General features: G+C 42.9%; 1 protein-coding gene across 5 annotated transcripts in view; it reads left to right on the forward strand.

The window, feature by feature from the left end:
• Gk5 (glycerol kinase 5 (putative)) overlaps positions 1-12,039 on the forward strand; it is a 65,284-nt gene extending 53,245 nt beyond the window's left edge. For 3 of the 5 annotated variants that reach the window (XM_006511133.3, XM_006511132.3, XM_006511134.2), the window contains 4 exons: positions 2,102-2,205; positions 3,642-3,701; positions 4,831-4,964; positions 6,333-12,014. In XM_006511133.3, the coding sequence (XP_006511196.1) occupies positions 2,102-2,205; positions 3,642-3,701; positions 4,831-4,964; positions 6,333-6,481 (447 nt within the window). In that variant the 3' untranslated portion in view covers positions 6,482-12,014. Of the gene's footprint in view, positions 1-2,101; positions 2,206-3,641; positions 3,702-4,830; positions 4,965-6,332 lie in introns of all 5 variants that reach the window. The other 2 variants (NM_177352.5, NM_001368879.1) reach the window with 2 other exon arrangements.
• The last annotated feature ends 1,009 nt before the right edge of the window (positions 12,040-13,048 follow it).

The following is a 13,048-nucleotide window of genomic DNA, read 5'->3' on the forward strand; positions in this document are numbered from 1 at the left end:
TCTACATTCTACCACATGGCTGGTTGCCTGTGCTCAGGCACCATGCGTCTGTCTCCGCACGTCTTCCTGGGTACATCTCCCCCTGGCACTATTCCAGAATCCTTTCTGCCTCCCAGATGTTCCACCTCCTATTTCCTGCCTAAGCTATAAGCCATCAGATTTTTGTTGACAGGTGCCACATCTATACAGACACAAGAAATTCCCTCTACAGGCTTCCGTGGATACCTCTGGATAGACAGACGACAGACAGGCAGACAGACAGACACACTCAATATAAGTAAAAGTCATATCTTTAAAAGACTACTTCTTAAAAATAAAAATATCCATCTTGTAAATAAATTTTTTCCCAAGGCCGAGGAAGTAGAGTGTAGCTCTATTGAGTGTTGGTCTAGGATGCATTAAGATCTGAATTTATCTCCAGTATCACACATTGTAGGGCACAAGGTCATCCTTGACTACATAGAGAATTGGAGGCCAACTTGTGCTATGTGGGACCCTGTCTTTAAAAAAGAAAATATTCACCACCACCACCACTACCCCATTTGTCCCATATTTAGATAAAATCTGAAATTGTAGAGTTTGCTAATATAACATAGAAACTAGTGTGTGTGTGTGTGTGTGTGTGTGTATGTGGGGGGATCAATAGCATATCATATTTTCACATCAATGTTTTAAAATAGCCTTATTGTTTTAATATACATGTTATATGACAGAGTTTTCAGGGGAGATACAACACACACATACATATTCACAACAGAAAGGGAACCAACCAAAAGTGGACAGCTTAATAACAACACAGTACAAACTTGGTGAACCAGTATGTTTTATTGGGGTTACTAACGGTAGTACAGGTGTCTAACAAGGGCAAAGATAACTCAAAAAAAAAAATAAATAGAAAGAGAAGAGAAGAGAAGAGAAGAGAAGAGAAGAGAAGAGAAGAGAAGAGAAGAGAAGAGAAAACGTGGCCCTATAAAGCAGCCCCGTCACCCAAAAGGTGACTCCTGAAAGTCTGGACCTCTGCACAGCCTGCAGGTCTGGGAAATCTTAGTAATTGCCCGGAGTCTCCTCCCTTAGGAGCTGTTTCCTCCTTAAAGACTTGCCAAGTTCTACTCTCCAGGCAGGTGACATTTCCTGAGCCCACAGCCCTCCCTCCTAGAAGGAATGTTTCACTTTAAAGGAAACTGATATGCAACAATGTACCATTCTCCTGTCTGCTGTATGATATGGGGCAGGTTCCTGAGGGTCTTCTGAGACTGAGTTAGCATATCAAGGCTGTAACAATCTTGGTCCAGCAACAGCTACAAAAGTAGGATTTGGTTAGCTCACTGCTGATGCTTTCTGAAAAAGAAAAAAAAAAACAAACAAACAAAAAAACGTGCTCGGGGATTTTATAGTGACTTTTGACACCGCTCTTTAGCTTCGCATCACCTCACACACCTCCAAAGTAATACAAAGTATACAATTTAGTAGAGGAGTCAGCTTGCTGCTCTTCCAGAGGTCCCAAGTTCCCTTCCCAGTTCTCAATGGTCTGTATTGTGACCTTGTGGGATGCTTCAGGGGATCTAGCACCCCCTTCTGACTTTCACAGGTACACAGACACGAGGCATACACCTACAAAACCATGGGCTGCACATAAAAATTAAACAACATTTAAAAAACGTCAACACGATGGCTGAAGCCTGAGGTGGAAACCGGGTCAGGGGTTTAAGACTGGCTTTGCATACATAGTGAATTCGAGACCAGGTATGAGAACCCTATCAAAAAACAACGGCTGAGTATGTTGGCACACATCTTTAGTCCTGGCTTTGGAAGACAGAAGGCAGGTTAATTTCTGTAAGTTTGAGGACAGCCTGGTCTATATAATGAGTTCTAGACCAGTTGAGGCTACATGATAAGACCTCGACTCAAAAAAAAAAAAAAAGTTATCTTTTGCCAGGTGTCACATGCTTTTATAATCCCAGCATGTGGGAGGTAGGAGGGTCGTCTCAAGTTTGAGGACATCTCTTTGGACTGTAATTTAAATTGTTTAATAAGCATTCTGCTATCAAGCCTGTAGATGTCATTTAGAACATAAATGATGTTATTTTATCTCTTACTTTAGGCTCCATTAAATGACCCCTGTGCCTGTGCCTCTTTTATGGGTTTGAAGCACTCCACTAATAAATACCATCTTGTCCGAGCAATATTGGAGTCAATAGCTTTCAGGTAAAGCCCGTCAGGACTCCCTCTGTCACCTTCAGACTTTGTCAATTCCTTTATAGATTTGCTGCCAAACTGAAATTTTCTGTTGGGCAGGATTATCATGCTGCTGCTGCTGATGTTAGTGGAAGGGTTCTATTTAAATTATGTATATGTTCTTAACTTCTGAGCCTTCTCTCTAGCTCTTGAGGGATTAGTTTGGTTTGGTTTGGTTTTGGTTTTGAGCGAGGGTATCATTGTGCTCTGGCTGGCCTGAAACTCAACTTTGTAGCCCAGGCTGGCTTCAGAATCCTGGTGAATCTCTTCCTTAGCCTCCTAGTACTGAAATTACAGGTGTGAACGACTTAATTTGATAAAATGAAAGAGAAGCTTCTCTTAATTTTATTTTAAGATGTTTATTTTATTACTTATTATTTGTATATGTGCGTGGGTAGGGATGTTTCTGCACCACCGTGCACGTGTGGAGCCAAAAGGCAACGCTGTGAGCTCAGCTCTTCCCTTCCACTGTTACGAGGCTTCTAGAGACCCAGCTGAGGTCCCCAGGCCTGGTGTCGAGCATAATCAACCTTGCTAACCCTCTGAATTTTAATTAAACATATGCCTTCCACTTAATAGGCATGTACGTGTTTTAAATTTTTATTTTATTTAAAAATGTAGATTTTGTTTTATGTACATCATGTCTTGCCTGCGTCTATGACATACGTCCCTGGTGCCTACAGGAGACAGAAGAGGGTGTTGGGTCTCCTGGAACCAGACTTACAGACTGTTCTGAGCGTCTGTTTGGGTGCTGAGAATTGAACCCAGGTCTCTTGAAAGAGTAGCAAGTGCTCTTAACCACTGAGCCATCTCTCCGATCTGTATCTATGGAGACTGGAAAGCTGGCTCAGTGGTTAGGAGCACGGGTTACTTTGCAGAGGACCCAGGTTTGGTTCCCAGCACCCACATGGCAGCTGGCAACCATCTCTAACTCCAGTCCCAGGGGCTCTGGTGTCCTCTTCTGGCTCTCACGGGACTTCAGCCATGTTGTGCATATACACACACCAAAGGCAGAACACCCACACACTTAGAATAAGTAAATCTTCAAAGATAACTTAATTGCGATGTATAAGGAGTGTGTATTGGCACTTTAATATTTGTTTGAGTGTGTCATAGTAAAGGGTACTGATTAAATAGATAATAACCACTTGAAATAGACTGACAATAAGTTAAGCCCTAATTGTAAAATAGATATTACACTATCGTGCAGGAAGATGGAAAACACAAGGCCCCAGGGTTTTGTAGCTGAGCATAGACTAGGTGCTGTCCACTTGGCCAGTGTTTCTTTTGCATCTTTTATTGAGTCAAGTCAATACAAATAGTTCTACTTTTTTTTTTAAACATCAGACTGAAATACAGAGTTGTGACCAGAATGGGCTCTCAGTCGTTACCTTGTCTTTCACTAGGAACAAACAGTTGTACGACATGCTGCAGAGAGAAATCCAGATTCCCGTCACGAACATCCGGTATGTAAGCTTTGTTTCTGACAGGTCCAGTTAAGGAGCTGCAGGCCAATCAGCCTGATGGGTTAGCTCAGTGGTTGGACATTTCCCTGGGTTTGAGCCCTACGGCCACAAAACGGTCAAGCTAGACACTAAAAGAAGGGGCTGTTATTTCTTTTCATTTTTAACATGACTTCCAAAGCTTATGCCTAGCTCTTCGGCAATAACATTGTTGGTCATAGCAATTTGGAGAGGAAAATGCTAGCTTTAGATTTATGAGAATATAGCACAATGTGAAACCTCAGGGGACCTGGTCAAGTGTGTTTGCTATATATACAAATCATTAACATTGTATCATTGTGTGGTGAGGCATTCGGCTGTTTTACCTTCCTTTATATACAAATGAGCTCTTCTGGTGGCTTTAGTTTATCTTGTCATAATCTTGAGCTTAGTGACAAACCAAATGACAGATGCCAATACAGAGACCTGAATAAAGAGCAGAATTTATCTGGGAGAAGGAAGTCAGGGTCTTCTGTTGGATGCCAACTACTGAGCCCACCAGACTCCAGCAGAGAGCGCAGAGCCCGGGCCACACTAGTGGCCCTAGTTAAACTCAGTGGGTCGCAAAACAGGACGAATAGACACAAACATGAGAAAAAAGATTTGTAGGGAGGGATGGATAGGCAGAGATGGTGGGGAGGTGGGAGATGAGGAGGGGTGGAAATAGTATGAATTATGTCGATGTGTGAAATTCTCAAAGAACAAACTAAGAATAAAAGGAAAAGTATTTCAAGATTACTCAGTAAGATCCTATAACCGAGCCATGGTGCTTACTCGCAGCACTTGGGAGGCAGGGGCAGGAGACTTGGAACCTCTTCAACTAGGGAGTCCTGGACAACCCGGGCTTCATGAGATCTTTGTGGTTTTGTTTCTGTTGTAAAGATCTCATCCTATGTTCAGCGCCAAGTGATATCATTTTGAAACTAAAAATAGAAGCATAGCCGGGTTGAGGTGGCAGCTCAGTGGTCAAGGCCTGCTTAGCACCCACAAAGCTCTGGCTCAACGTCCAGCACTCTCCCCCAAAAAGTTAGCTTTGTAAAGTCTAGTTTGTGGCTGTCTAAGAGTAACTCACTTCGACTCCTGCTTCCCACAGGGCAGATGGAGGCGTGTGTAACAACGCTTTCGTCATGCAGATGACTTCAGACCTGATAAATGAGAAGATAGACAGACCTGCCCACTTCGACATGTCCTGCTTGGGGGCAGCCTCTCTGGCTGGCCTCGCTGTTGGTATGTATGTGTGGATTTTATCAAAAGGAGCCCTTCCTTGTGAGCTTATCCCCAGTCACAAAATGGCAGAGAGCCTCTGGAAAGTTTGTCTACATGGGTGTTCATACATAGACTTCTGACTCACCAGTCACCCTCTGACCTCTGTTAGAAGCCTAACTTCCATCCTAACTTTACAAGAAAGACTGTGAAGTAGGGACATTTTAGTGACAGCTACTTAAGTCTCTAGCAAGGGATGGGTCTGGGATGAACTTTCTCAGTGTACGATATGACAGGAAAGAACTGTTATACAGATGGTGGTCAGGGAGACCACTGAGGAATGGAAGTCTGCATTGTTACCCCTTGGAATGGATGGCCCAAGGAAGAGTGAGAATGTAGAACTAGAGAGCAGGCTGAGGACCAAGAGTGAAAAGTGACTAAGAAATGTTAGTGGTAAGAGCAAATTCTAGCCAACCCAGCCCAACAGGGTTCTCACTGGATACAGGCCAGGGTTATGGGAGAGCCATTGCGGATGAACCTGGAGACCTGGAAGTTGAACCATAGTTGAGAAGAGATCAGATGCATTGGTGGGTTTGCCACTAGACCTGGTTTATTTGTTTTTTTAGAAATCAACGAATTTAGAAAATTGCTGGTCAGGGATGGTGCACACCTTTAGTTCTAGCACTCAGGAGGCAGAGGCAGAGACAGGTGGATCTCTTGAGTTTAAGGCCAGCCTGGTGTACAGAGTGAGTTCCAGGTCAGGGCTACACAGAGAAACCCTGTCTTGAAAAACCAAAAGAAAAAGAGAGAGAGAGAGAGAGAGAGAGAGAGAGAGAGAGAAAATCAGCCATTCTTCTGCTTGCATCAGCCATTAAGCACCTACAAGATACTCGGAGCTGGGAGTTGTGTGATCAAACAGATGCCTGTTGTATGTGAAGCTCTCTGTTCAACCCTAATATAAAGAAAAAAGTGTTATAAATACTATTCAAAAATAAAACTAAGAGTTAAAAAGCAAAAAAAAAAAAAAAAAAAAAAAAAAAGAAAGCTTTTTGAGACAGGGTTTCTCTGTGTAGTCCTGGCTGTCCTGGAACTCAATCTGTAGACCAGGCTAACCTGGAACTCACAGAAATCCACCTGTCTCTGCCTCCTGAGTGCTGAGATTCAAGATGTTGACCACCACCACTCAGTGCAAGATATTTTTTGAAATCCTAGTGTATCGATTCCCTGAGGAATATTTATTTGGTCATGTATATACTTTCAAAGCAGCAAGTGTCCCGGACTGCGTTTTAACATATGAGTTGCTCTCCTTGCCGCAACAGTCACACACTGATGGAGACATTTTACGAACCCGTTCTTTGCCTTAAATTTTGAGATTTTTTTTTTCATCTGTAGGATTTTGGGCGGACAAGGAAGAGCTCCAGAAGCTGAGGCAAAGCGAGATGGTTTTCAAGCCTCAGAAGAAGTGGCAGGAATACGAGGTGAATATGGAAAACTGGGTAAAAGCGGTGAAGCGCTCCATGAATTGGTATAACAAGACGTAGCCCCGAGGAGCCAAGGAAAACCTGCAGGCCGGGGGACAGGATGTGCCGGTGGGGGCTGCACAGGGGTCACCGTGTGACTGTGGCCGAGAGGAAAAGATTCGAAACAAGCCTTGCAGGCTGAAAGAAGAAGCCAGGCTCTTTTAAACAAAACAAAACAAAACAAAACAACCTCACATACAAAAAAAAATACTTCTTATTTTTTAAATTCAAATCATAGTGAAATTTTTAGGCAGCAAGACCTCAAAATTGAGTCTTCTTTCTTCTGGCGATTTCCAAAGGACACTGTCCACTTCTAACTGCATTTCAGATACTTGTGAGTCCTCTTTTTTTATACAGGGAGAATGGCACATACTTCATAGTCATTGTTTACCCTAATGGTTCCGGGTCACATTTTGTTAAAAATGATGAAATGTTTTCTTAAATTTGAAATCAAGAGGGCTCTTTGAAACCCACATAGCTAAAACGAAGAGGTAGTTGAGAGGACGTTTTATATATAAAGCCATAATTGTCAAGTGTCATATCCTCAGATAAGCTCTGACGTCACTCTTCAGTGACCTCCTTAGTCAGCGCACGCGTTCCTTTGTCATGCATAAAGACACGGCCTTAATTCTTCTGCACAACCTGAGCTGTTTCGTTGTTTTCATTGAGGCACAGTGTCACCACGTAGCCCAGGCTAGCCTGAAACATGACCTTCTTCCTCATCTCTCAGATTCTAAGATTATAGGCGGGCACCATCGTGCCTGGGTGGGCACTCAGCATACATTGAGGAACGCATCTCAGTGGACTGAAAGGGATGTTGAGGCTGGGCATGGTGGCAAATATGGGGACTTTCGAGGCTGCGGCCAGGGGAGCTTGAGCTTGGAGCCTGTCCAGACGATGCAGTGAAGTCCAGGCAATCTGGGTGACACAGTGAGGCCTTGTCTTTGAAAATATCTCATTTGTTTGAGAGAAGATCCTGTTTAGCCCATGCCAGTTTCTAACTCTTGAACCCCCAACTTTAGTCTCTAGAGTTGTGTGTCACATTCTATTTTTATAAAATGCAAGCAGTTAATGTAAACCTTTCTTCCTGGCTCTTTATCTTTCTTGACTTGTTGAAATGCTCGCATAAATGTCCCCTTTTTAAAAAGTGCCTACTTCACAGAGTTTAATTATTGTTAGTTTTGTTTGTTTGTTTGTTTGTTTGTTTTGGCAACCGAGTCTCATTATGTAGCTCAGGCTAGCCTAAAACTCCCGAACCTCTTGACTTAGTCTCCTGAGGTGCCAGGTTTGTTGGCGCTTACTCTGACATCACAGTTTATGTTGAAGCACCCCAGCTTATCAGTAACTTAAGAATTGCCTTTCTGGGTTACTTGATGTGACTTTTGGTATTTGTCCTGCTCACCTCTGAGGGATAGCAGAGGCTGGCAGATCAGGTGATGGAATGTGTCTTGGTGACAATGGCTGTAAACCAGTCAGCCACTAAGCAGCAGTCCCCTGTTAGGAAACTTCGTGGCTGGAAGCAGGTGGAGGAGTCAGTAGAGAGAGGCCTCAGACTGGGTATAAAATTGTCCTGGGGTGGTTGGCAGTGCTCCAGCCTCTTTTACTAAACTCTGTTGCCTCTCACGTCATGGAGATTTGGATTTTCTTGAGGTACATGAACTTGCCCCCATCTGGTCCATATCCCATAAAAGTGCTACTGTTCTAGAACTATCTACTACATAATTACCTCACTAAAGGAGCAACTCTTAAGAGGGAATGTTATATTTCTGTCATATGTTCATTTGGGAGTCAGTTATTCTAGAATAACAGGTACATTGTGTTTTTTTGCAAATTATTTTCTTGGGCTCCCAGTGTCTTCAATTGTTAAAAATGTTTCTTAATGGCAACATTATAGCAAACATGTAGCTTCGTTTATTCTATTAACTTTTGGAGACAAGCCAACAAGATGTCTCAGCAGGTAAAAGCACTTGTTACACAGGCTTACCAGCCTGAGTTAAATCCCCAGAAGGAACGTGTGTCCAGGTAGAGGAAGAAAACTGACTCCAGAGTTTTCTTATGACTTCCACGTGTACATGGTGCTGTGCACACTTCCTCCATAATAATACTACAAAGTCTAAAAGGCTTGGAAAGGTCTTTGTTAGAGGTGCATTTGTTTACTGTAGCAAACCAGATCTTAGGTAGAAAATATCTTTTTCTTTCTCTTCTGCAGCATCGTTGCAGGTTTCCCATAAATCTTGTGAGAACTGCTTTATGTGGAGGTTTTTACAGGTTCTGCTGATAGGTTCCTAGGATGTAACTCGGTCCCTTTGTATCAGGAGAGACTAAACTGTGATGTTAACTATGAACGGTCTCTTTGCCGTTCCTTCCCTACACTCTTCCTAACTGACAGCTGTGCAGTCAGGGATAAATGCCCTTCAGATACTGTGAAAAACACCTAATGTGTCATCTGGATTGAAACATCGACTTTCTTTCTTCCTCCGTGGCTCTGGATGCTACTCTTTTCCTTTTTTCATTTCTGGCCATATTTTAATGACAGGGCTTAGTGATGCTTGTAATCATTAAGTAAAATCAGAAATGTTATGTCATTTGCTTTTGAGGTCGCAGGAACAGTTGTTAATCAAAAACAGTTGAAGAATATTGTCCCTTCATCTGCCTCTTGAAAATAATTTCTAATATGCTAATATTTCTCAGCATATTTTCTCTTCCTTTTGTAAATCTACCAGGCATTTTAAGAGGACTCCAGCAAACTCAGAAAGGACAGTGTTCCTGTCTTAACGTGGCACTAACTGCATTATCTATGACTTACTGATCTTCGAGTCTCTTGTATTCATCAGTGGTATGGTTTCTCAGTGTCAGCATTGATCTTTGTTTTGTTTTTATGACAGGGTCTCAATGTGTAGCCCTGGCTGTCCTGGAACTCACTGTGTAGACCAGGTTGCCTCCTCATTCACAGAACTCCGCCTGCCTCTGCCTCCTGAGTTCTGGGGTTAAAGGTGTGCACCACCACACCTTGCAACATTGACATTTTGAACTGCATCTGACTTTGCTTTGGGATGCTATGCTGGACACAGTGGGATGCTTGGCAGTATCCCTGACCTCCACTGTTCAGCATTCCCCTGGGTTTTATGGCCCCAAATGCCTGCCAACATTGGCCATCCTGGGAGGCAAAAATCATTGTCATTTGAGAACCACTGATGCAGGCTGTTAGAATAAACATGAGGATTTGGTGAATATAGTCACATTCCCAATAGTCTATGCACTGTTTTCTCCTGGGAAATGAATTCTTAACAGTGAAAAAGTAGAGAGTATCCTAAAGTGCGGTTTCGGTTTTGCTCGGTAATGAAGAAAAAGTGTTGGTTGGTTGTGTCCCTTACCCATCACCTCTGAAGATGGATCAAACCTACAGCCTTGAGCCTGATAGTCAACTATTCCACTACTGAGCTACATCCCATCCCGTAAGTCTCTTGTAGTACTTATGTACCTCAGCTCTGCTCCTGTGTGTTCACAATTAGTGGACATTTGGCCTCACGATATGACGGTTATATTCTGTAGACCATCTGTTCCTACCCCTGCACTTCTGAGACAGGGCCCAGGTTGGTCTGGAACTCATGGCAGTATTCCTGCCTCAGCCTCCTGGGTGCTGAGATCACAGGCATGAATCACCATGCCTGGCTTTGCTTCAGTTTTATCTCTGAACAAGGAAAGGACTACCACTGTCCCAAAGCTTCACTCGATGCTTCCTGAAGCCAAAGCCACGTTTGCTCCCCACAGAACTTAACACTGTGCCTTCCTGTCTGTGGGTGGATTTTTACTTCACATTTATCTTTGATCTTACATTTATTGGTAGTATCTTATACTTGTCTAAAAGGAAGATATCTACAGCTAGGGGTGTGATGTTTATTGTTTAAAAAAAAAAAGGTTACATGTCTGTATATTTCGAGTATATTTTTGTAGAGATATACATCCATAGATACACATGGTATAAGCTGGTCTGGGAATTCACCCCAGAGTCTGGTGCATGCTAAGCATGCCCAGCTACTTTGAACTTCTTAAGGTATACTTGAAACTTTCATCCACAGTTTTATATGTTAGACTGCAGCTAACTAGCCTTGTGTTGTGCCCAACACTTTGGTGCTATAGAAGAAACCTCATAAGTAGCCTCTTCATTAAGCAAACACCTATCTATACCAGGGACCAGTTTCTTTGTGTTGTGTGTGTGTGTTCTTTTGTTTTGTCTTTTAAGGTTTTTTGTTTGTTTGTTTTATTTTTTTTGAGAGAGTGTCTCACTATGTAGCTCTGACTATCCTGGAACTAGAGATCTGCCTGCCTCTGCCTCCCAAGTGCTGGTATTAAAGGTCTCCTCCCGGAGCTACTGGGCCTGGATTTGGGGACTGGTTATCAAGGTAAACTACAGCTCAAGAGGCTGGCAAGACTTTTTCAGTTCATAGAAATAATTGCTATGCCTCAGAGTCCTCCAACTTTGAGTCTACGGTCACCAAAACTAGTCTAAAGAAGGCTCGGATCAGCTCGAAGGAGTCTGGATCCCTTTGGGAAGCTTCGATTGTGCTTTTTCGAGTCAGGGCAAGAAGCTTCAGGCATACCCTGAACCTTTAAGATTCTCCTGATTGGGAATCCAAAGCCTGAAAGAGGCTTCACAATTAGGTAATTCTGAAGTCCTGTTCTTCTATTCTTACAGCCTCTTTGCCCTTTGCATTTTTTCCCCACGTCTAGATAGCTATGGGGATTGCTTAGGAAAAACTGATGTAGGAGCTCACATGGTTCATGGGTGGGGTGGCACGGTGCTTGTATAGTGAGCATAGTGCCCTAGGTTTGTCCCCAGAGGTACAAGTCAGAAAGAAACGATCAAGAACCACACTCAGAGTGGCTGTTCCATTTTATGTTTCTGCCCTCCATTCCTGTGTGAGTGGTCCAGTCTCTCCATGTTCTCTCACCAGCATTCAGTGATGTTAAATACTATTTCATGTGCTTTCTGCCATCTGCTTGCCCTCATCTTTTACATCTTTGTTCTTGTCTTTGTCAGTTTGTCAATTAGATTGTTTACTAAACGAGCCATATCTTTTAGTAAAGTTTTAAAAATAATATCTGACTTCAGAAGTCAGGAAATAGGACTTTTCAAATCATTTAAGTCAGAATTTTAAAGCATCTTGAACATTGTCTTACAGTGTGCCCAACAGAAGGGCATTTACTTCTGGGCTCATTACACAGTGTGAGGCTCATGCTGTGAAAAGAACAAAAACAAGGTTTCTACGGCAACTTTACTTAAGATTTCCTGTAGTGTGTCCGGAGACATACTTTATATATAGCAATTATCATGTTTCTAACTGTGCAATGGTATGATTTATGTAAAGATTCAAAATGATTTTGTGGAAAATTAATTAGCAAAGATGGATAAGTGTAGATTTGAATTCTTATGTATCAGTAATTTATGATCTTATTTCTCTGTTATTGTGAATGTTGGTTTTATTAAAGAGTTATTGAAACTGTCATAAACCATTTTATAGGTCTTTAATAAAATTAAAGATGAAATCAGCAATAGAAATACTTTTCATATGCATATTTAAAAAAAAAACATTCTTTTTTGTGTGTTTGTTTTGTTGGTTTTTTTTTTTTTTTCTTTCAAGATAGGATGTCTCTGTGTAGCCCTGGCTGTCCTGGAACTTGTTCTATAGACCAGGTTGGCCTCGAACTCAAAAAGATCCGCCTGCCTCTGTCTCCTGAGTGTCGGAACCAAAGGCATGCATCACCACCCCATGACCTGTTTAAGACATTCCATTATTATTATTATTTTAACTTTTTATTGACTCTGTGCGTTTCACCTCATGCACCCCAGGCTGGCTCATCTCCCCATCCTTCATATCCACCCTGCACCCTGGCAGCCTCCCCCTCATAAGACACATACAAATAACATAAATCAAAGCATGAAAAAACTTTCTCGTGGTGGAAGCTGTAGTGTGTCACAGTCTATCCCTCTGTCCACATGTCTTCACTTGGAAATAGTCATTGCAATGAGTCATCGGTCTGACCCGAGATCTCTGGCTTCTGTGACACCATCAATATGGTATCTTCATGGAAACTCCTCCTGGTTATCCTGTTGCTGCCTTCAACCATGGAGATCCTGTAGCCTTGGATCGGCTGGAGTGCCCCTTCACATGTACCCACTGTTAGCAGATGATGCAGATTTGGGGGTGGGTCAAATCACAGCCCTGAATCAAGATCTGAGTAGCAGCCCAGCCTAGTCAATGTGCAGGCTCTCCCTTATCTGCACCACCAGGGTGAGCTCTCCAGCACTGCCTGGCTAGGCCACCCAGTGCCACCATCCGCAGGATGCAGGGTCATCTCTCCCTGTCTCATCCCCCTGGAGCAGGCTCACTAGCACCCATGCCTGTTTAAAACACTAAGTAGCCTAGATTAACCTCAGATCTCCTAAGTACCTGAGGATGACCTTGAACTCCCTATCCTGTCTCCATCTCCCCGGGCCCAGGATTACAGGCGTGTGTCATCACACCTGGCTTTTTAAACTTATCCAGAGAGTGAAAGTCAGGCTCTCAGGCTTGCATGGCAAGCTCT

The sequence above is a fragment of the Mus musculus genome, chromosome 9, assembly GCF_000001635.26.
Source record: "Mus musculus strain C57BL/6J chromosome 9, GRCm38.p6 C57BL/6J".
In the NCBI taxonomy this organism is placed as follows: Eukaryota; Metazoa; Chordata; class Mammalia; order Rodentia; family Muridae; genus Mus; species Mus musculus.